Genomic DNA, 23,120 nt, shown 5'->3' with positions numbered 1-23,120 from the left:
GGGATCATTCTTCTGAACCTCCTCTGGATCCTCTCCAGTGCCAATCTCTTAGATAAGGGGCTCAAAACTGCTCACAGAACTCCATTGTGTTCTGACCAAAAGCTTTCAAAACCTTAGCATTACATCTTTGTTTTTACATTCTAGTCCTCCTGAAAGAGATAGGAATTCAACTTCCAGTAAAATTGTTATGGGTGAAGAATAGAGAACTGATGGTGTTACATTTGAATGCATGGAGTAGACAGAATAAGGTAGATGATCTTGTAGCACAGTTGGAAATTGGCAGGTACGACATGGTAGGCATCACTGAATCATGGCTGAAAGAAGATCACAGTTGGGAGCTTAACACCAAAGGATACACATTGTATTGAAAGAATGAGTTTATAGGCAGAAGTGGTGAGGTGACTCTGTTGGTAAAAAATGAAATCAAATCCTTAACATGAACATGAGAAAGTCTGCTGGAAATCCAAAGCAGCATACACAAAATGCTGGAGGAACTCAGCAGGTCAGACAGCATGTATGAAAATGAGCAGACAATTGACATTTCGGGCTAAGACCCTTCTTCAGGACTGAGAAGGAAGGGGGAAGATGCCAGATTAAAAAGATGAAGGGAAGAGAAAGAGGCTAGCTGGAAGGGGACTGTCTTGTCTCCCTTTCTCTTCACCATTTACACCTCGGACTTCAACTACTGCACAGAGTCTTGTCATCTTCAGAAGTTTTCTGATGACTCTGCCATAGTTGGATGCATCAGCAAGGGAGATGAGGCTGAGTACAGGGCTACGGTAGAAAACTTTGTCACATGGTGTGAGCAGAATTATCTGCAGCTTAATGTGAAAAAGACGAAGGAGCTGGTGGTAGACCTGAGGAGGGCTAAGGCACCGGTGACCCCTGTTTCCATCCAGGGAGTCAGTGTGGACATGGTGGAGGATTACAGATACCTGGGGATATGAATTGACAATAAACTGGGCTGGTCAAAGAACACTGAGGCTATCTACAAGAAGGGACAGAGCCATCTCTATTTCCTGAGGAGACTGAGGTCCTTTAACATCTGCCGGACGATGCTGAGCATGTTCTACGAGTCTGTGGTGTTCAGTGCTATCATGTTTGCTGTTGTGTGCTGGGGCAGCAGGCTGAGGGCAGTAGACACCAACAGAATCAACAAACTCATTCGTAAGGCCAGTGATGTTGTGGGGATGGAACTGGACTCTCTGATGGTGGTGTCTGAAAAGGGGATGCTGTCCAAGTTGCATGCCATCTTGGACAATGTCTCCCATCCACTACATAATGTACTGGTGGGCACAGGAGTACATTCAGCCAGAGACTCATTCCACCGAGATGCAACACAGAGGGTCATAGGAAGACATTCCTGCCTGTGGCCATCAAACTTTACAACTCCTCCCTTGGGGGGTCAGACACCCTGAGCCAATAGGCTGGTCCTGGACTTATTTCATAATTTACTGGCATAATTTACATATTACTATTTAATTATTTATGGTTTATTACTATTTAATTATTTATGGTGCAACTGTAACGAAAACCAATTTCCCTCAGGATCAATAAAGTATGACTATGACGATGACGATGACGATGAGATAGGTGAAGCTAGCTGGGTGGGAACGGTCAAGGGCTGGAGAAGAAAGAATCAGATAGGAGAGGAGAGTGGACTGTCCAGTTGTTTTTCAGAGGTGACATAGGTTCAGAAGATGGAGAATTCTTGTGGGTAAAGTTAAGAAACTTCAAGAGTCCAAAGACCCGGGTGGGAGTTAAATATAGACTTCTGAACAGTAGCCAAGATTTGGAATACAAATGACTGCTGGAGAAGAAAAAGGATGTAGAAACAGCAATGTTATAATAGTCATAGGATATTTCAATATGCAGGTAGGTTGTGAAATGAGTTTGGTGCTGGACACCAATAGAAGGAATTTGTAGCAAGTTAACACCTACGATACGGCTCTTTAGGGCAGCTTGTGGTTGAGCATACTTGGGAAAAGGCAATTTTGCCTTGGATGTTGACTAATGAAGCAGATTTGGTTATGTAGCTTAATGTAATAGGCCCCATAGGAGGCAGTGATCATAGTATGATAGAATTCACCCTGCAGTAAGAGAGAAGGAGTATCTGAAGTCAGCTATATCAGTATTACAGTGGAGCAAAGGGAACTACAGAGGCATGAGAGAGGAGCTGACCAAAGTTAATTGGAAGAGGTCACTAAGAGGGATGACAAGAGAACAATAATGGCTGGGATTGTCTGAGAGCCATTTGAAAAGCACAAGATAGCTTTATCCCTAAGAAGAAGTATCTAAAGTGAGGATGAGGTAACTGTGCTTGACAGGGAAAATCAAAGACTAAAGGCTAAAGAGAGTACATATAATATAGCAAAGACTAGTGGGAAATTAGAGGATTGGGAAGCTTTGTATGGTGCTGCTGCTGCTAAGTTAACAAATTTCATGATACATGCTGGTGATAATAAAACTGATTCTGAGCTTTTAAAAAACAACAGAAAACAACTAAAAAAGCAATAAAGGAAAGAAAAGATGAAATGTGAAAGTAAGTTAGCCAATAATATAAAAAATGCCAATTTTTTCCTTAGGTATACTGTATAACGGGTAAGAGAGGCGAGAGTGGATATCGGACCACTGGAAAATTAAGCTGCAGTGGGGACAAAGGAATGGTGGATGAACTCAGTATGTATTGTGCATCAGTCTTTACTGTGGAAGGTGCCAGCAGCATGCAAGAAATTCAAGTGTCAGGGAGAAAAAGTGAGTGTAGTTGTTATTACGAAGAAGCTTGGGAAACTGAAAGGTCTGAAGGTAGACAAGTTACCTGGAATCACTAGATTCTAGAATGGTTCTAGAAGAATGGAACATTGCAAATGTCACTCTCCTCTTTCAGAAAGGAAAGAGAAAACAGAAAGGATATTATAGGCCAGTTAGCCTGACTTCAGTGGTTGGGAAGATGTTGGAGTCCATTAAGGATGAGGTTTTGGGGTACTTGGAGGTACTGATAAAATAGGTCAAAGTCAACATGGTTTCCTTAATCAGAAAGCTTGCCTGACAAATCTGTTGGAGTTCTTTGAGGAAATAACAGGCAAGGTAGATAAAGGAGAGTCAGTGGATGCTCTTTACTTGGATTCTCAGAAGGACTATGACAAGGTGCTGCACATGAGGCTGCTAAACAAGGTAAGAGCCCATGGTATTACAGGAAAGATAGTAGAATGTTTAAAAGATTGGCTGATGGCAGGAGGGAAAGAGTAGGAATAAAGGGGGTCTTTACTGGTTGGTTTCCCATGACTAGTGGTGTTCTGCTGTGGTCAGTGTAGGGACCACTTCTTTTCACATAACGTGACAATGACGGATGATGGAATTGATGGCTTTGTGGCCAATTTTGCAGATGATACAGATATAGCAGAGGGGCAGGCAGTGTTGGGGAAGCAGGGAGTCTGCATAAGGGCTTGGACAGATTAGGCGAATGAGTGAAGAAGTGGAAGATAGAACATACTGTAACTGTATGGTCATGTACTTTGGTAGAAGGAATAAAGGCATAGACTATTTTCTAAACGGGGAGAAAATTCAAAAATCAGAGGTACAAAGGGATTTGGGAGTCCTTGTGTAGGATTCCCTAAATGTTAACTTGCAGGTTGAGTCAGTGTTATGGAAGGCAAATGCAATGTTTGCATTCATTTTGACAGGACTAGAATATAAAAGCAAGGATCTAATGCTGATGTTTTATATAGCATTGTTCAAACAATACTTGGAGTATCGTGAGCACTTTTGGGCCCCTTTCCTGAGGAAGCATGGTCCCGAGAATGAAAGGATTAACACATGAGGAGTGTTCGATGACTCTGGGCCTGTATTTGCCAGAGCTTAGAAGAATGAGGAGGGGTATCTCTTTGAAACCTATTGAATGTTGTAAGGCTTAGTGGACAGGATGTTTCGTGTAGCAGGGAGCCTAGGATCAGAGGATATAACCTCAGAATACAAGCACATCCCTTTGAAACAGAGATGAGAAGGTTTTTTTTCCAGTCAGATTGTGGTGAATCTGTGGAATTCTTTGACACAGACAGCTGTGGAGGTCAAATCATTGGGTATGTTTAAAATGGAGATTAATAGGTTTCATGCAGTGTGTGATGCTCTCCACTGTACATCTGTAGAAGTTTAACGTAGTCTTCAATGACATGCCAAATTTCCTTATATTTCTAAGGAAGTACAGTAGAGACTTTGGTGCATGTAATGATTACATCTACATGCTGGGCCAAGGACAGATCCTCTGAGATGTTGACACCCAGCAATTTGAAGCTGTTCACCCTTTCCACTGCAGACCTCTCAATGGTGATAGTTTGACTGACTTTCACCATCCTAACGTCCACAATCAGTTCCTTGGTTTGACTGACACTGAGCTCGAGATTGCTGTAACAACACTCAACTAGCTGATCTACCTCACTCCTATATGCCTTTTCATCATTATCCATTATTCTGCCAATAATCTGTGAAACATTAATTAGCAAATTACCTGCAGCTTATCCTGGTGTTAAGAGATTTATGATTTTGAGGGTTAATGGCTCCCAAAGATACTGCCCCTAAGAGCAAACTCAGGTACTACCAAATCTTAACTCAAACTGGAAGTACATGACTCCCTTGTCCAATCATCCTTTATGTGACACCTATGTCAAATCATCATTCCCTATGAATCTTCCTCCTGGACTTGTCCCTCCACCTCTTCCCTCAATGCCATTCAAAACCCCAAGCAGTCTTTCCAGGTGAGGTGACACTTCACCTGCCAATCTGTTGGTGTCATCTACAGTATCTGGTGTAACCTCCTCCAAACTGATGAGCTCCAATGTAAATTAATCAAGCACCTTCACTCTGTCCACTACAAAAGGCAGAATTTCCCAGTGGCCACCCATTTTAATTCAATTTTCCATTCCCTTGACAGTCTATGGCCTCCTGTAGGGTCACAAAGAGGCCACTCGCAGGTTATAGAAGCAACACCTTATATTCTGTCTGTGTCTATCCTGATGGCATGAACAACAAATTCTCTAACTTCCATCAATTTCTCCCCCTCCCCCTTCTCTCTTTTGCCATTCACCATTTTGGCTTTACTCTTACCCTTCCTCTTCTCCTCACCCACCCGTCACCTCCCTCTGGTGCCCCTCCTCCTTACCTTTCTCCCATGGCACACTATTCTGTCCTACCAGATTCCTCCTTCTTCAGCCCTTTACCTCTTCCACCTATTACATCCCAGCTTTTTACCTCATTCCCCTCCCCACTCATCCAACTTCCTCCTCACCGATTTCTTAGCAGCTTTTGATCCTCCCACACCTACTTATTCTGGCTTCATCCCTCTTCCTTTCCAGTCCTGATGAAGGGTTTTGGCCCAAAATGTCAACCGTTTATTACTCTTCATAGAGGCTGCCTGACCTGCTGAGTTCTTCCAGCACTTTGTCTGTTGATCATGAAATTTTATTAATGTGGTGTTGTGGCCAAGACTGAATCAGACACATTTGTATTAAACATGGAACAGGCTTGTGAAGCTAATTGGCCTGTGCGAATTTTGGTCTAACATAACAATTTGATGTAACACTCTGAGCCAGACTGTTTGAAACCCTGATATCCTAATCCCAAGCAAAGCTAATCATTTTGCATCTTCTTACTTAACTATTTGGAGGCTGTCAGCATCATCTTCACCTCTTGGCCTGTCTGCAGCTGAAGCCTTCATCTGGGTCTTTGTCACCTCAAAGCTCTAGGAACCTCAGGTAATCTTACCTCTGGCCCTCACATACTTACTAATTCAATGCCTATCCTAGTCCTACTCAAATTTAAGATGCATGTTTTACTTTTTCTTAAAGCACGTAATCTTTCATTATCTCTAGTCACCTCCAGTCCTACCTGAAATCAACATCGCTCTCCCTTCTTCCCACAGTAGCTTGTGTAACACACTGGGAAAGGTTTCACTGCTAACGTGATGGTCTTTCTGTAGAAGCAGTGTTTGGGTTATGGTTAGAGATAGAGACAGAGATAATGGGTGCTTTGGAACGTGAGCCATGCAATTGGGGAGCGGATTTTTGTGTTGTGTACCTGACACCAATATGAGCTAAGGTCTTTTGTTCGCTGGGAGATGAAGAGAGAAGGCGCTGGTGAGAACCGGTTGTAGGATTCGACCTGGTAGGGGACCGTGGTTCGATGGCGCAAGGTGCCGGGTCTACTGAGGCTCGGTGAATATGACTTTTGGAAGAGTTGAACTGTTAAACATTTGACTGTTTAATTATATGGGCCCCATTTGCTTTCTTACTTCTTTTCTTTACTAACCTTTTAGTTAAGAATCATAAATTTAACTCCTTTAATTGTATGCAGTGTGCTGTCTGTTATTTCTTGGCACCAATTTGTAACAGGGTAGCAAATTACTCCACATCCACAGAAACCAGAGTTTGGGCTGGGAGAGCCGTCTCAATCTCACGGGTTTGGCGGGACCAGAGTGTGTGTTCCCTAGACTTACACAGCCCAAGAAAACTGGGGGCGGGGGGGAGGAGGGGGGAGATCAGTTGTTAAGTTGTTGGTCATCAAGGTCCAATGCTATAGGATTCACTTCTTATGGCCAGTTGCTGCAAGATCTCATCCTTTCCACTTCTGTATTAAAATGTTAGATTTGTTCATTATGTGCCAGCTCATGTGGCGATCGTGGTCTCTCCATGACCATGATCGCTCCTGGCAAATTCTTCAACTAAGTGGTTTGCCATTGCCTTCTTCTGGGCAGTGTCTTTTCAAGATGGGGGATCCCAGCCGTTATTAATACCCTTCAGAGATTGCCTGGCTGCCGTCAGTGGTTGCATAACCAGGATATGCACCACCTGCTCCCATGGCTCTCATGACCCTGATCGAGTGGTTGGGGCCCGGGGGGGAGAAAACTTAAGTCCCAGCTTCTAAATGTCATTTTTTGGTATGCCATCCTTTATTTTAAATACAAGGCTTTTGTGAAGTACACTGGAATACAAGGATAAAAGATTAGCTTTATTTTTCACATGTACATTGAAACATACAGTGAAATGTGCCACTTGTGTCCACAACCAACAAAGTCTGGTGCCAGTGTCACCATGGTTCTGGTGCCAATAAACCATGCCCACAACTCATATCTTTGGAATAGATGAGGAAACCGGAGTACATCAAGGAAATCCACAAAAGGGAACTTAAAATCTCCTAAGAGACAGTGGCACAATTAAACTTGGGTTGCTGGCATTTCCAAAATATCCATTAATCAGTTATTTCTACTATTTGTTGTTCTTTTTGCCTACTTTACTGATCACAGTTTGCCTCTCTTTGAAGTATTTAGTATTCAGGTACGAGTTTTTGTAACAGCCTCTTCATACAGCATGTCCCAGGTTTAAAGACTAAACCAAGAGACAAACAGGCAAGGTTGTAAACTGATATGGAGGTTTTAGTCAGCCAAGTAAAGTGCCGAAGAAAATTCATCCTTCTCTAGATTAAAATATGCAAACTTCAGATGCACCTGTTAACATTCTGACGCATCAATTTAAAAAAAACTACCAGATCACAGAGGAATTTCTAATGTGGGAATAAGTTCACAAAAGCCAATAAATGTAATATTTTTATTAATTAACTCATAAGTTAAAAGACTGAGTATTACAACACAGCAGTGCAAGAACAATGAAAAGTGTTAGTTCAGATTCAGAGCTATGCCACGTTCAAAAATCAATGCAGATAACAGAAGTTAAACTCCCCCTGATGGCCTTGTAGATAGTGCAGCTGCCAAGTGATAGAAAGGCATACAGGCCATCACTCTGTGTTTAAGTCCTATTCTCTCAACCAGAGAGACATTTTCAAACTCAGGGCTGATATTCAGGGGAGAGTTTAAAAGAAAGTCACTAGAATTCTTGCTTTCAATTACTACCTCTATTTATTTGGTAGTGAAAAGGCATGAGTGTTTGGAAATGTATGGGCAGGATCAGAAATGGATTTTACTTGGATCCATGGCCTCAGAAGACCAAAATATTTTATGACAATACATATTGTGGAAACTATTCCACCAGAAGTCAAGTGTCTTTATAGAAGGGAAGGAGGAAGCTGGTAAGTGATGTCCATTAGGATTGTTTACTGCTTTCTAACATGGTGGTAATCTGCAAGATAAGTCTCACAATGGCTGACAAGTTCTAACATGCTTAAAACCCTACATACGAAATACCTTACACAATTGTTTATTGACTACCAAAGCAGTGCTGTTCATTATTTACATGCAATCTGCAAACAAAGAGCCAACTAACCTTAAGAAATAGTGGCTTAAAACTGGACAAAACCAGAAGGGAAAAGGGTATGCTTTTCTTCAGGACTGCAGGCCCAACATAGTAAGAACTAAAATGCATTACTTTTACCTACCTCAGTCAAGACATTACAAAGGAATTTTCTCAAAACAAGTCATCCCCCTCAATTATTATATTAAGACACCTTCGTTTGCTTCTTAAGCAGCTTCTGACAACTGACAAACAAGCTTGCATTTTATATAGCAATTCTCAGTTTCAGGAAGTCCCAATTAAAAGTACTTTGAAGCACAGTCAGTAATTTCTGGTGTTGAGCACCGTAATGGACAATTCGCACTTGTCAAGGTCCCAATGAGATAATGACCACATGGCCTCTAGTGTTGGTGTTCATGGGACAAATTTTTGCTAGAATACAATCCTTCTCCATAAAAATTACTATAACCAACCACAAAGAGTTCAGCTTTCTTCCAAAAACCTTCTCACTGCAGCTTTTAGCTTCATAGTCAATGAATGTTTCATCATTTGTTTCATAACCTCCCACTTGGCTACTGTTATTTCCAACCAAGAATGCATTAGTCTAGCACTCATCAACAGCTTCTTTTTACATTGCAAACTTTACCAATAACTTCAATAACTGAATGCAGAAGACAGAAGTGGAAATACGGTGTAGACAGACTGCACTGTATGCCTCACACCAATAAACGGGTAAAAAAAATTTACTTCATAAATCATTAGAAAACCTGTTCAACATGCAATATCAAATGAGCAGAAGCTTTCTCCCATTAAACTTTGGACAGACCACCCATCTTCTTCTGGCTCCATCACTAGCCTTAAATCTTCACCACTGACACAAACCTTCTCCCTAGCCAAACCAAATACCGTCTTAACATCTGACTTCATCCAATTCTCTTTCCAAACCCTTCGCACTTCACCTGCTTACAGAATTCCTCATCCGTAACCTTGTTTCCCTAGACTTCACTATTCCAATGCTCTCCTGGTTTACACCCTGCACAAATTTGAACACATCCAAAACATGATCCGTACCCTAACTTGCACAGTCCGTTCACCTATCATTTCCCTGTTCACCCACTTATATGCTGTCCTCATCCGGCAATAGCTCAATTTTAAAATTCTCATCTTTATTCAAATCCCTCTCTTGCTTTGGCTATCTTGCCCTTTGAAGCCAATATTCCTCCTACTTTAGCATCGTGCACATCTCCATTTCAGTGCAAGCCTCTGACACTGGAATACCATGTCTGGATCTCATATTTAGAGATGCAATTAAAAACATACACATTTGACCAAGATCTGTTCACATCTTTGTGACTCAATATTAAACACTGGCTGATAATTGCTCCTGGCAAGTTTGGAACGTTCTATGATTTGAAAGTCACTATATGAATGCAAGTTGTTACAGATGTCATAATTAGAAAAGGGTGTATTAGCCTTAACGTAGGATCGTCTTTTGATCTTAACAACATGGCTTAAACTAAGTGTTGTTGTCAGATATTCTTGCTGATTGAGGTCAGCAATTCCCTTGCAAACCAGTTCAATTTTTCCATTCAGATGGAACCAAGTTCCAGAGTCAAATGTAGATGCAATGGGCCTTGAACTTGCAGAGAGACTGGAGGTGGTGGGGATGGGTGGCAGAGAGAGGGTCTGGCAAACTGCATGGAGTCCAAGAAAGGAGGCCATTCTTGTTGGGGACATGGGCAAATCACCTCTCAGATCCTGCATAAGGTAGACCTGGTGTCGGATTGGAGGTCTCACTGGAGTTACTGGGCTTGCATTAGGGGAAGAGACAAAAGGGAAGGTATTTTTCCCACCTTCCTCTCCTACCCCATTTACTTGGCTTTATATTTTAGATTATTTCAATTATTTTCATTTTTCTTTACTTACTGCTTTACCATTTGAATCAATGACACCTTCCGCAAATCACGGTTTTCTCCCCAAAACATGTTGCGACTTTCCAGGCTTGAGATTTCAGTGCTATCCCACCCAAGACCCAACGTGGTATAAGCCTTGCCATCTAAGCAAGGATGCAGAGGGCCATTGGGATCAGTTTCTTACATCCAACCCAAGTCAGACTGCATTATGAAAATCTGGGCCAGTTAATCTAGGTAATATTGAGTTATTTAAATGGTGTATTAGAACTGGGGGCTGAGGACAGAAAAAAAAAACATGACTTTAGCTCTCTGAACCATAAGGATTTGTCAATACCAATTTAGCAAAATTTCACGTAGCTCTCTTCCACTTTAAAGAGATGGCAAGTCCTCAAGAAATTAGGCAACAGTTTTGTCTTCACTGACGCAAGTGTAAGTTGGTAGTGCAGAAAACATACTCTTAACAAATCTTCCCCCAACTTTTACTCCATGGAAAAATCAAATGAGTATAAAAATCTCTTACTAGCTCTTCTTTCAGTTAGTCCTGACGAAGGGTCTCCACCCGAAACGTTGACTGTGCCTCTTCCTACAGATGCTGCCTGGCCTGCTGCGTTCACCAGCAACTTTTATGTGGGTTGCCCGAGTATAAAAAACGTTGGGATCTGCACAGCCACAGGGTGAAGAACAATCTAATCCTACATACAGAGTATGTATAACAAATCATCATAATGTAGACAAGTTCTTGAACATTATAAAAACAGTCCTAGTAGATTCATCTATTTTTCACAGACCAGTGCTTCCGCCCCATCAAATCCTTGCCAATCTACTATCTCAAACCCATCTTTCCTTTTGCCTTTTCAAATACCTATTCATTTCTATCCATTACCATAAATTTTATTTCCATCACTGTCTTGGCATTTCTGCATAGAACAATTTCTTTTACTAACTGCTAACTTGTGTGTTGTTGCCATTCCCTGGATAAAAGTATTTCCCCTGTTTATTTGAATAAGTCCTACCATTATTTTGATCATTTCTCTGTAGATATAAATTCAGTTAACCTAATCACCCAGATTTTGCCAGTAATTCTGTGGAATTTCCTGGATGAATTTGTGTGAGAATATGGAAATATTCAAAATAAAATCCTACTGAATGCTACACCCTTCATACATTATGGAGCTAAACTCGGTGTTACAAATTTAAAAACAAGTGTCTCTTCGTGGAGAAACGCTCTTAGCAAGTGCACTTGATATTATATATTTATTATCTAGAGTTATTCCTTACACAAAGATACAGAACCAGTTATAATTGTATAGCAAATTGAGCTTTGGAAAACATTAAATAACTTTAAGCAGTCTGATCTCAGAGAAAATCTTTGTCACTGCATGGTGATTTTGTATCAGCTTATAGGCAACAATAATTGCAATCATGAATCAAATTTTACAATACAAATCATTGTCTGACATAAAAACAAAATGAAAATTTGAGGTTTATATTGTTTTCAGTCAGATAATTGGCAGAACAAGAATGTATCTTAAGACAATCTTACAAACCAGTATGACACAGAAGATGGCTAGGATTATAATGTTGATGGAAGTAGCAATGTCCCTTCTCTGACTTCTGCCTGAAGTTTTCAACTTTTAATCAGCCTACTAAGAACACATTTGAAGGCAAGAAGATCACCCACCACAGACTCCCCGAGTAGGCTTACGCTAACTATGGTTATGTGTTATTTTCTACCAGAGTTTTGCAATCAAGCAAGTTGAAATGTTAAACTTTAAAGAAATGGTAAAAGGAATTAGACTGTTTGCTGATAATTGATTCTGACTTAGAGATTTTATACACATAGATAAGATAGAGCTAAGGACCAAAGGGACCAATTTGTGGCAAACATCAATTTAGCTAGACAGGTAATATATTTGCAGTACTTCAAATAACCTCAGGAAGGCAAAAGAAGTCAGGCTTTCAACAAGCAATTCCTGTCCAGTGACGCTCCTCTGAAATTCGCCTGTGGGAATTTCACTTATATTGTCTTCCATTTGACTTCATTCATTCACATGTAGTTTCCCATGAAGTGCCAAGGAATTGTAGAATCCTAGTGAACCCTATCTCTCCAACATAACTCTGCTTAATCTTTTCCAAATTACAATCTCTCTTATTCGCTCTGCACCTCAATATATAATCTATAATTGGAACTTTAAATACTAACTTCAAAAATAATACAATCTTAGTTAAATAAGTACAATTTGTTTAAATAACAAATCAATCCCCTTTTCAGAAAAATAAAATTGACCATAACTTTGTGGAATCTTTATCTTTTAGAATAAAGGCTATGTACATCCTATACAATATTCTCAAAATTAATTTCAGCATAACATAATTAACCTCTTGAAATTCTAATAGAGTACACAGGTACAGTATTTTACTTCATAATATTTACATGGTATTATATCTATTTTTCACCATGGCAGAGATGTCTTCCTTGCTTGAATTGGTAAGTGTTCTAGTCTTCAGTATAATGTACCATGGGAGATATCAAAGTCATTGGTCCATGTTAGTAATATGACAAGTCCATTGCCATTCAGACACATACCAAAATGGGATGGCCAGATTCACCTCGATTATGTCACTGAGTTTGTACAATCAGATTTGGCTGTACTTTTATCTTCTGACACAATTAGTTAAAAAGTTCAAAGCAACAATTTAAAATGGTAGAGGGGAGAAACTTAAGGCTACTCTGTCACAACTCCATGGAGCAAAGGGCTTTACAACAAGCCACTGGTCAACTCCCTCAGTAATATATTGAAAAAGACCTAAAGCAGAAAGGAGGATAGTTACATTATGTATTATGTAACTGTCCATCACTTTCTTGTTCCACCTATCCAATAAACCAAAAAGGAATGTTAATAACTGCATCAGGATATTAACTGACACTGGATTCTCTATAGTTCTAGATGGGAAACATATCTATAAAATATCTAGCAATTCATCCCTTGTCAATGTGTTACTTTGGTTTTGAAAGTCCACAAAAAGTATTGAATTTCAGAGGCTACACCTGACTACTACTGACCAGGGATGAATTGCTGGTCAATAGTGCCACAAATATGAATTAATAAAAAAAATTATAGCATGCTTAAAAGACACCTCTAGGCTCTCTGCACTTTTTACACAAAGATGATTAAAAAATGATAGAATAGCTTCTCAGAAGGGAGCTGACTGGAATGCTGCCTTCCTAAAACTGCCCGTTGAGTTGCAATGGTCAATGATAACGGATGTGTTAAAGTTTGAAAGAAACAACATCACAAGTCAGAAATTAATCGCAGGTGGCAACACAAAATCCACACTAGCTATTGCACCCATTAATCAAGACCAATAAATGTCCAATTTCTGAATAACAGGCAGTTCAAACCATATTGCCATTTTACTCACGACTGCCCAACTAACAACACACTCAATTCTAAAATAAACTTCCAAGAAATGCCTTTTTTTTTTAAAAAAAACCTTACACCTACCTCAATGCCCTAAACTATCTGTTAATCAAACAATGAGTAGGTAGCCTCTAGTTCGTCTTGGCTGTCTGGAAGCAGAAGGGAAATTCTTATATGGATTTCGACTGTTAATATAGCTTTTATACTACAAGTAATGAGTTATATGACTCCACAAGCATGGAAATTCAGAGGTTATATCCCAAAAAGCTAAAGGACATAGATAATATTGGGGAGTCTTAAAATGTCAAAATTGCAGTTTCAAAACAAAATAACCTTAAAAATAAACTGTAATTTGATATATGAATTGAGTGATCAAAGTATATTACAACAAATCATATTGAAACAACTTTTAAATACAAACAGCTAAACTTTTTTTGAAACAGCAAAATTTTTAGCACCAAATACATTCAGCAGGTTCAAAAATAGCAAGACTTTAAACAAAAGAATAGCATTTTAAATACTCTTCAGGAGTAATTCCAAATAAAATGTACAAAAAGAAGTAGCGTAAAATTGCATTAATCTGGCATAGAGGTGTTGCACTGATCCTGTGTGTTCAATGATGAGGTATGAAAATGATTACATAATTTCCAGTTAGCAACTTCAGTAGAAACTAATAATTTTGTAAATATGGCACCTCCATCTAGAAAGAATTTTGTAAATATGGCACCTCCACTTAGAGAATTTTTAAAAATGAGATTAAATTTTCTTGGGAGTTTCACTGTTGATTTCTTCAGTTTGAGAACTATCTATTCCATTTGGAGATTCAAATCACCAGCTAAAATTCAGCTCCATTACTTCGACTGAGTGCTCATCAAAATTTATTTTTACCAAACTAAGTTCTTAGTTAAATACTTAAAAGTGAAGCTTGGTAAAGTTTCAATTCATATTTCAAAAGAATGATATTAAATGAAAAATATCACAATATCACAGTACTGAACTGGATATCCCATCTGCATTGCAGCAAACGGACTAACATTCTGCAGAAAGAGTTTACTGAAAATAACTTGTTCTGCTGGAAGTTGCTTGATTAGTGGCTTGGCTTCATGAGTGGTTCGTCCAATTCCACAGGTTTTCAAACTGGCTATTTCCATGAGGGACATTGATTGATACAAAAGAAGAAACTGTTCAAGATGTGTGTAAAGCTTGCTGATAACATGACACTTAAAGGAAGAGGTGCTCTGTATGGAAGTGTGCCCTTTCTAATCGTCAAATTTGGTTCATAAGGTTGGTTTCATTAGTAAACCATGATCAAGATCCTGCTGGCAGAAGGAACCCTGAGGTTTCCAATTCACAAGGGGCATGCTGGGCCACAGGTGGCGTTGGTACTGTTCACATTTCACAATGAGATCCATCACCGAAGTATTGCTTCGGACCCACTGCCGGACAGAGCTGGCGGAAGGCGCCGGTAGTACGAAAAGACTCTGGGTCCTTTGTAGCCTCATATCATACTGCAGCCTGAAATGAAGGGAAGTGGGCAAGATGAGAAGTCAGTCACTTAAAAAGTAAAAAAATGATCAAAACAAATGTTAGTACAGGAGCATGATAAGCTGACCTTATCCCACTCCCGACAAATATATTGTTGACCTGATGTACAGCTCCCCACACGACTCTCTTGTGAAACACACACTCATCTCAAATGATGATATAGCCAATAACAGTTTGGGGAAAAAAAGGGTTGTTCCTTCTGATGTCATATAATTGACAACAATAGCCTTGAATTAGAACATGGATGATCAGATGCCAAGTTCATGTTCCATCACTGACAACATCACAGTCAGCGGTGGCAGAAAGAATATTTACTTAACCCCCGTACCCATTAGGTAAGCAAAATGAATCTGAAAAGTGCACAGTGTCCTAACCGATCCAAACCAGGGTAGCAGCTCGGTGAACTACAACTGACCTCAGCTCCCTGCAAGCAACAAAGAATGAAAAAGGACACACATCACCCCTTCTTAATGAAAGGTCTGCAGAATACGGGAGCAGTCTCCATCACTGTACACACAATCATGATGCAAAAGCACAGATGAAGGTGGGCATCATGGTGGAGGCCACAGCTCAAAAACATCTTTCACCTGAAATTAAAAATGTATTTGAGCTGCAGGAGAATGAGGGAAAGATTTTAATAAGGCAAATTGCACAAAGCCAGGAATTGTCTTTACGTAACAGAAGGGCAGTGAAGCAGCGATTGGTTTTCACGGAGGGCCTCAAAATCTAGACCTTAACTATGTAAATGGCCAACCTGTCACCTGCTTAAAAAAAAAACAGAATCTGTTCCCCTGGGGTTAGAGGAACAGAGATGAAGTCTGTATGGGGAATGAAGTGGACAAGAGAGAATAATGGGAGTTTACATGAGGATTTAGTGTCAGAAATGGAAGGTGCAGTTGGTAAATGCTGAAAAAGTGTAGGGGGGGGCTATTCACACGTTCATAGTGCATATGCAAGTGAAGTAGATGGGGGTCTGTTTCGGGACATTCATAGAGACTGGGTGAGCAACTGGGCCTGGAATAGTGTGATAAAAGGAAGTGAGGTAAAAGGAAGAGAGATAATTGAAAGGCAGAAAGTGGCAGCTTTAAGGATTATCACTGCCAGAATGCAAGGTTTTCTGTCCCAGTTTCACTTGCAAATCAGAAGCCCACCTCAGTTCTGCAAATGAAAATGTACAGCTTTACGGGGAGAGTTTCGAATATTTACTGCTGCAGCAAACATTACAAATTTACTTTCTGGTCAGTCATCAGTACCTTGTGGAAAGATGTTGTCCTAGTTTCACCTTGGCATTTGTGACGAAGTACCACAACACATTGGCGATCTGATCTTTCATCCAGTCAATGTCTTCTGGGAGATCAGGTAACCACTCCAGGATTCTATCAAAGGTAGAGACTAGATAAATACTCCAGACACATCTTTAGTACTATAAGTAATGACAGAGTGGGTCAAAAATAAATTAGCAAACTGACTGAATTATTCTTTGATTTCATATCATGTGATAACTTATCGATTCAAGCACTTCTTTGTAAAGCACACATTCCTGGAATGCTACAGACAGCTGACACAGCCCCTCATCCAGTTTATTTATTAATTCAAACCCAGAAAAATAATTAAGGCTGTTACAATAATCAACCACTTTCATCAGGAAAAGATGCAGAATACAAGAGCAAAACAAGAGCAAGCTTGGGGTCCAAGTCCAAATTTCAGAACAAAAGGATTACAGCTTCTGTTACGCACACAAAATGCTGGAGGAACTCAGCAGATCAGGCAGCATCTATGGAAGGAGAGTAAACCGTCCACGTTTCAGGCCGAGTCCTGATGAAGGGTCTCAGCCTGAAACATCAACTGTTTACTCTTTTCCATAGTTGCTGCCTGGCCTGCTAAGTTCCTCCAGCATTTTGTGTGTGTTGCTTGGATTTCCAGCATCTGCAGATTGTCTCGTGTGTGGTACAGCTTCTGATAAGAGGTTTAGAGTGTTTTAAAGCTGCCAACCCCTGTCTTTCAACCTTGGGGCCATCTTGTCTCACTTCCTTTTACCTCTCACTATTCCCGCCCCGCGTGCTCACCCAGTCTCTCTGAGTGCCTCAGAAAAGACCCCCATCCACTTCACTTTGATCTGCACTATCAACAGCCCCCCCCACCTTTTCTTCATTTACCAATTTATTCAATCGCATCTTCACTTCCATTTCTGACGCTAAATCCTCGCACAAACTCCCAAATTCATGCTTCAGCCTTTGGTATCGACCCCAGGATTTGCTGATCATGGAACTCTGAACTCCGGGCCTCAAACTCCAGACTTATACGGGCTTCCAACCCTGAGACTCACTGATCTGGACCTGGCCTGGACTCAGATTTACAGGCACAGGGCCTTAAACTTCCGGACACTTCAACATCATGTCCTGACTTCTGAGCTTGCTGATTTTGGTCTTCGACCCTTGACACTGACCCCCAGGTTTGCATGGACATTCGACCCCAGCACTCACCAACCTGCCTCTTGCCTGCATGAATTTCTGATCCTGGGGCTTGCCAGACTGGGCGGAGGGGGGAGACCCTGACCTGGAGGGGGCTGGGGGAGGGAGTCACGTGCCATCGTCCACGGGGTTCACTGGCCTTCGTCTGTGCCACCGACACAACATCCATCCATGAGGATCTTTGGCCTCCTACCACAGAGCGCTCCAACCTGGACTCTGGCTTCAGCCCCGACTCTTCATTTACTGCCCCAAACCTCTAACTCCCCACATCCATGTCCCTAATCCATAACTGTCCTCTAGCTGCCCACGCTGTCCCAAAACCATCCCTACAAACCTAAAAAACAACTGAGTGAGAGCCGCAACCAAAAGACCATGGCCAAGCGCCATCTTGACTCCTACTTAGCAAAATAATAGTATTGAAAATAACCTAAACATACATCAATAAAATTATCTTAGTGACAATATTAACTTTTAGCATCAACTCTGCTATTAATAATTGTGTGTTTTCACTCCCATCTCTCTTCTTTAAGTTAGATAGAAGCTCTGGCTACGCACAAGTTAAGACTTGTTGGGACTATTTTCTCAATAAACTCAGTATCAATTATTCAGATGTTGCTCCACCTACAGGATTAGTTTAGAACGTCTAAAGCAATCCATAATTAATTTCAAAGCAACACACTGAAAGCGCGGGAGGAAATCAGCAGGTCAGGCAGCACCGATGGAAATGAATAGGCAGTTAACTTTTCATGCCAAGACCTTCTTCTGGTAAAAATAAATTTTCCTCCCCTTCTTCTTTTCTATTCCCCACTCTGCCCTCTTACCTCTTCTTGCCTGCATGTCACTTCCCCTGGGTCCGCTCTTCCTTCCCTTTCACCTATGATCCATTCTCCTCTCTGATCAGATTCCTTCTTCTCCAGCCCTGGACCATTCCCACCTGCCTGGCTTCACCTATCACCATCCAGCTAGTCTCTCTCCTCCCCCTACCTTCTTATTCCAGCATCTTTCCCCTCCCAGCCCCAAAGAAGGGTCTCAGCCTGAAACGACAAATATCTATTCATTTCCTCAGATGCTGCCTGACCTGCTGAGTTCCTCCAGCATTTTGTATGTATGTGTGTGTGTGTTGCTTTAGATTTCCAGCATCTGCAGATATTCTCCATAATTATTTTCAACCTGACATGAGGTATAACCTTCATGGGTATGCCGAACAGAAATTCAAACAAACATACCTTATGGTGAATGAAACTGCAGATTCCAGGGGCAAAGTATACGGCACCATCATGGCAGAAACCAAACGGACTGGCAGCAAGTTTGAAAAGACGGTGTGTAAACCTCGTTTCTCAGCACAGGCTTCGATTAGTGCTGTGCAAAACGGAGTTATAGGAAAGTCAGTCAGCTTGCAATCTAAACAGATCTTCAACAATGCTCACAAACACAGACCAAATCGACTTTGGGTGGAGAGGAGAGTTAGTGATAGATTGACAGGAGAAGACACTGGGATAGGAAAGGATTTCTATGAATGCTGCTCTGTTAAATCTGAAACTAGCTTCAAGTCCCTATTTGTGGTGGGAATGCACACTTAGAACATGGAACAAGATCATTCCGGTTTCAGAATTTGTGAGTGAACTAACTCTGATTGTTTTCTGTTTAGCACCCTGGGAATACATAGAGCAATTCTATCTCAATGGAAGACACATTTCCAGTATCCTAGGTTAGATGGAGATCCTAGCGACCTTTCAGGCTGGAAAAGGGAAATGAGTTCTTCCGAAGCTAATGGCGACACTGTGGTTCAGCAGTCCGTGCTGCTGCCTCACAACCACAGTGACCTGTTGTCGACCCTTACCCTTGGCCGTTGTGTGCGTGGAGTTTCCACCTCCTCCCAAAAACCTTGTGGGCTCCCCTCACCCCCCAGGTACTCCAGCTCCCACCCTATTCCAAAGATGTACGAATAGCTGAACAGACAGACTGCTGTAAATTACCCGTTTGTGTTGGTGCCCATCAAGGGGACAAACTTCCTCACCATCGAGGAATCTTCAAGAGGCGGTCCCTCAAGAAGGTGGAATCGATCATTAAGGACACTGACCACCCAGACCGTGCCCTCTTCTCATTACTATCATTCGAGGGGAGGTACAGGAGCTTGAAGACCCACACACAATGTTTTAAGAACAGCTTTTCCCTCTCTGCCTTCAGAATTTTGAATTGTTTATGAACCGGTGAGTGCTACCTTGTTATTCATACTACTTGTTTTTTTAAGTTACAGTAATTTTGATGCCTCGCACTTTACTGCTGCCACAAAACATTTCACAACAAAAGTTAGTGATAATAAACCTGATTCTGATGTGACAAAATAATTAGAAGGCCAAGGTATATCATTTAGAAAAGCAAATCTTCCATTGTGCGGGTGGCATTTCTTACACTAAGCTTTCTCTGTAGAGTGAGACAGCACATCGACACATCGACATGCTATCATACACCACTTCTATATGATCACAATCTGGCCCAGACTGGTGTACTGGGAAGGTTAGAGCCTTCGAAATATAAAACTGAGTTGCACTGACAATCGTAACTTCATCTTATGGCAGAACTTGATTTGATAAATTTGATCCATTTATGTTGAATTCAAAGAATCAGCAGATTTGGGAGATTTATAATTATCTTTAAGAAATATTTAAATATACAGCATCCCCTGACAACCAGTGAGAAAAATCTTCACATAGGGTATGTCACCAAAGTCTCGAGAAAGTTTGCACAGATATACGATGGAGAGCATTCTGACTGCTTGCATCACCATCTGGTGTGGAGGGGCCACTGCAAAGGATCGGAAGAAGCCAGCTCCACCATGTGCACCAACCTCCCCACCAGCACGGTTATCCTCAAAAGGCAGTGCCTCAGAAAGGTGGAATCCATCACTAAGGACCTTCACCACCCGGGACATACCCTCTTCTCATTACTACCATCAGAGAGGGGGTGCAGGAGCCTGAAGAAACACACTTAATATTTTAGGGACAGCTTCTTCCCCTCCACCATTAGATTTCTGAACAATGAACCCATGGACGCTACTCCACGAATTCTGCTCTCCTTTTGCACTTATTATTATAATTGACTCAACAAAGGCATTTACTCCATGAACATTCTGACCACACCTAACCTCAACTGGAGCAGGGAGCGATGCTGGAGGGGCACTCCCCTCAAACCTGCTTTGCTACTCAATCCAACCACACCAACTTGTACTAACCTTGGTGAAGCCGTGGTGACAAGTGCTCCAGAATCTGGTCATTGTTCTTACTGAAACATCCTCGTACTCCTATTTGATTTCCCTCTGCTGTTTCTATTGCTGCTTCTTCGTCGAAGTCTTCATCATCAGCAAATGTATCGCACTGATTCGGAGCAGACAGGGGTGAGCTGCACAAAGGCTGTGGCCTGTTTAACAAACCTGTAAAACAAAGGCAAGTAAAGACTACTTTTAGAAAAAAAAATCTCCCCATACCAATGATTTGAATGAGAACAAGAAGCATAATATATAGGCAACGAAGGGTCTCAGCCTGAAACGTCGACTGTACCTCTTCCTAGAGATGCTGCCTGGCCTGCTGCGTTCACCAGCAACTTTGATGTGTGTTGCAAGCATAATATATCCAAGCTTTGTAATGATACAAAGTTTAATGGCTGTGTACGCTGTAACGAGAATGCAAGGGAGCTGCAGGGTGGGGCATACAGCCAGCATAAACAAATGGGCAGCATTACCACATATAGGATAGACGGTAAAACAGAAAAATGCAAAGTAGAGAAAGTAAAAAAAGTTGAGCATTCCTTGCATATCGATAGGTTGACAAGTGTTTGTGCTTAAAGGAAACTTAATGAATGTTTTAAAGCAAAAAAGACTGATAAATGAATAATTGGAAAATTGTACTTCAGCCTTCACAACAAGCACGATGATATTTTGCATCATTTACGGAGAGTCCTGGCATGACCACATCAAGAATACTGATATGACTCACTCACTGATGTAATATGTCTTATTCCATTCATTTTCAGGAATGACTGAAACTGTTCCACAACAAACTGTGGTCCATTATTACTTACTAAATGTTCTTGAACACCAGTCCCTGAGAAGAGGCATCTCAGCACATCAACGATGTGCAAGACCGTAGTGGAGACTAGTGGGAACACTTCTGTAGTTGCATCCACTACTACTAAGAAATTTGTGCCCATGAATGGTTCGGCAAAACCCACATGAATCCTGTGCCAGGGCATTCCCAGGGATAAAGAAGTGCTGCTCTTGGCATTTTCTGAACATGTTGGCATCCTGAACAGAGCATGGCAAGCTGATCGATCTGCTGATCTGTCCCAGGCTACCAGACAAACCTTCAAGCCAATGCTTTCATTTTGACCATGCCTAGATGACCGACATGTAGCTCCTCCAACACTTTAGCTCTCAGCAGGGATGATACAACAACTCTCAATCCCCACATAAGGCAACCTCCATTGAGGGAACGTTCACCCCGGTGCTGGTAAAAATGGGGAACTGAGATTTCTGCTGCACATTCTGTTGTGTATTTAACATTTCAGTAATCTTATAAATATGTTGTTAATTAAGCATTCTTGTTCATTTAAATAATTCACTTAGATTCCCTCCAGTTCGCCTACCAGCCCCGACTAGGAGTTGAGGATGCCATCATCTACCTGCTGAACCGTGTCTACGCCCACTTGGACAAGCCAGCGAGCACTGTGAGGGTCATGTTTTTTGACTTCTCCAGTGCATTCAACACCATCCGCCCTGTTCTGCTGGGGGAGAAGCTGACAGCGATGCAGGTGGATGCTGGTGTCATGGATTCTTGATTATCTGACTAGCAGACCATAGTACATGTGCTTGCAACACTGTGTGTCCGACAGAGTGATCGGCAGCACTGGGGTTCCACAGGGGACTGTCTTGTCTCCCTTTCTCTTCACCATTTACACCTCGGACTTCAACTACTGCACAGAGTCTTGCCATCTTCAGAAGTTTTCTGATGTTGTGGAAGTCGAGAACGAGGGGTCACAGTTTGAGGATAAAGGGGAAGCCTCTTAGGACCAAGATGAGGAAAATGGGTCTTAGTTTCGGCGTGCCATGATGTATGCTATTTGCTTACTTCGTACATATAACCATAATAAATTATTTAAACAACAAAGAATGTTTAAACTAATATATTTACAATATTACTCAAATATTTCTGGTATATTAAATACACAAAGTCTGTGAATCCACAAATCCCACTTGACGCCAGAAACAGCCTGTCCTGAGGTTGGAGGAGTGTGTATGTGCATGTATAGAAGGAATATAGGAGCAAGGCTTGTTTTTCTGTTATTGTTTTATTGATAATCTGAGTTGTCCTGCCAATCATTGTGGGCATGCTGTGTTGGCATTGGAATGTGTTTTTTGTCAGTTTTTCAGTCTCGGTCTGTCCTGTGTTTCTGTGATATCACACCGGAGGAACATTGGATCATTTCTAAATACATGCATTACTAAATGACAATAAAAGAGGACTGCGTGTCCTCATAATC

At 41.2% G+C, this 23,120-nt stretch overlaps 1 protein-coding gene across 1 annotated transcript in view; it reads right to left on the bottom strand.

Moving 5' to 3' along the window:
- Positions 1–7,581: 7,581 nt before the first annotated feature.
- pnpla2 (patatin-like phospholipase domain containing 2) overlaps positions 7,582–23,120 on the bottom strand; it is a 73,292-nt gene continuing 57,753 nt past the window's right edge. Inside the window, exons 6-9 of the mRNA XM_063062162.1 lie at positions 20,818–21,015; positions 18,812–18,944; positions 16,368–16,490; positions 7,582–15,084 (exon numbers count right to left, since the gene is read on the bottom strand). Of these exons, the coding sequence (XP_062918232.1) occupies positions 14,847–15,084; positions 16,368–16,490; positions 18,812–18,944; positions 20,818–21,015 (692 nt within the window). The 3' untranslated portion in view covers positions 7,582–14,846. The remainder of the gene's footprint in view (positions 15,085–16,367; positions 16,491–18,811; positions 18,945–20,817; positions 21,016–23,120) is intronic.

Source organism: Mobula hypostoma, chromosome 11, assembly GCF_963921235.1.
Source record: "Mobula hypostoma chromosome 11, sMobHyp1.1, whole genome shotgun sequence".
Taxonomy (NCBI): Eukaryota; Metazoa; Chordata; class Chondrichthyes; order Myliobatiformes; family Myliobatidae; genus Mobula; species Mobula hypostoma.
Note: the sequence above shows the minus strand (reverse complement) of the source record. Positions and strands in the feature narration are given on the sequence as shown.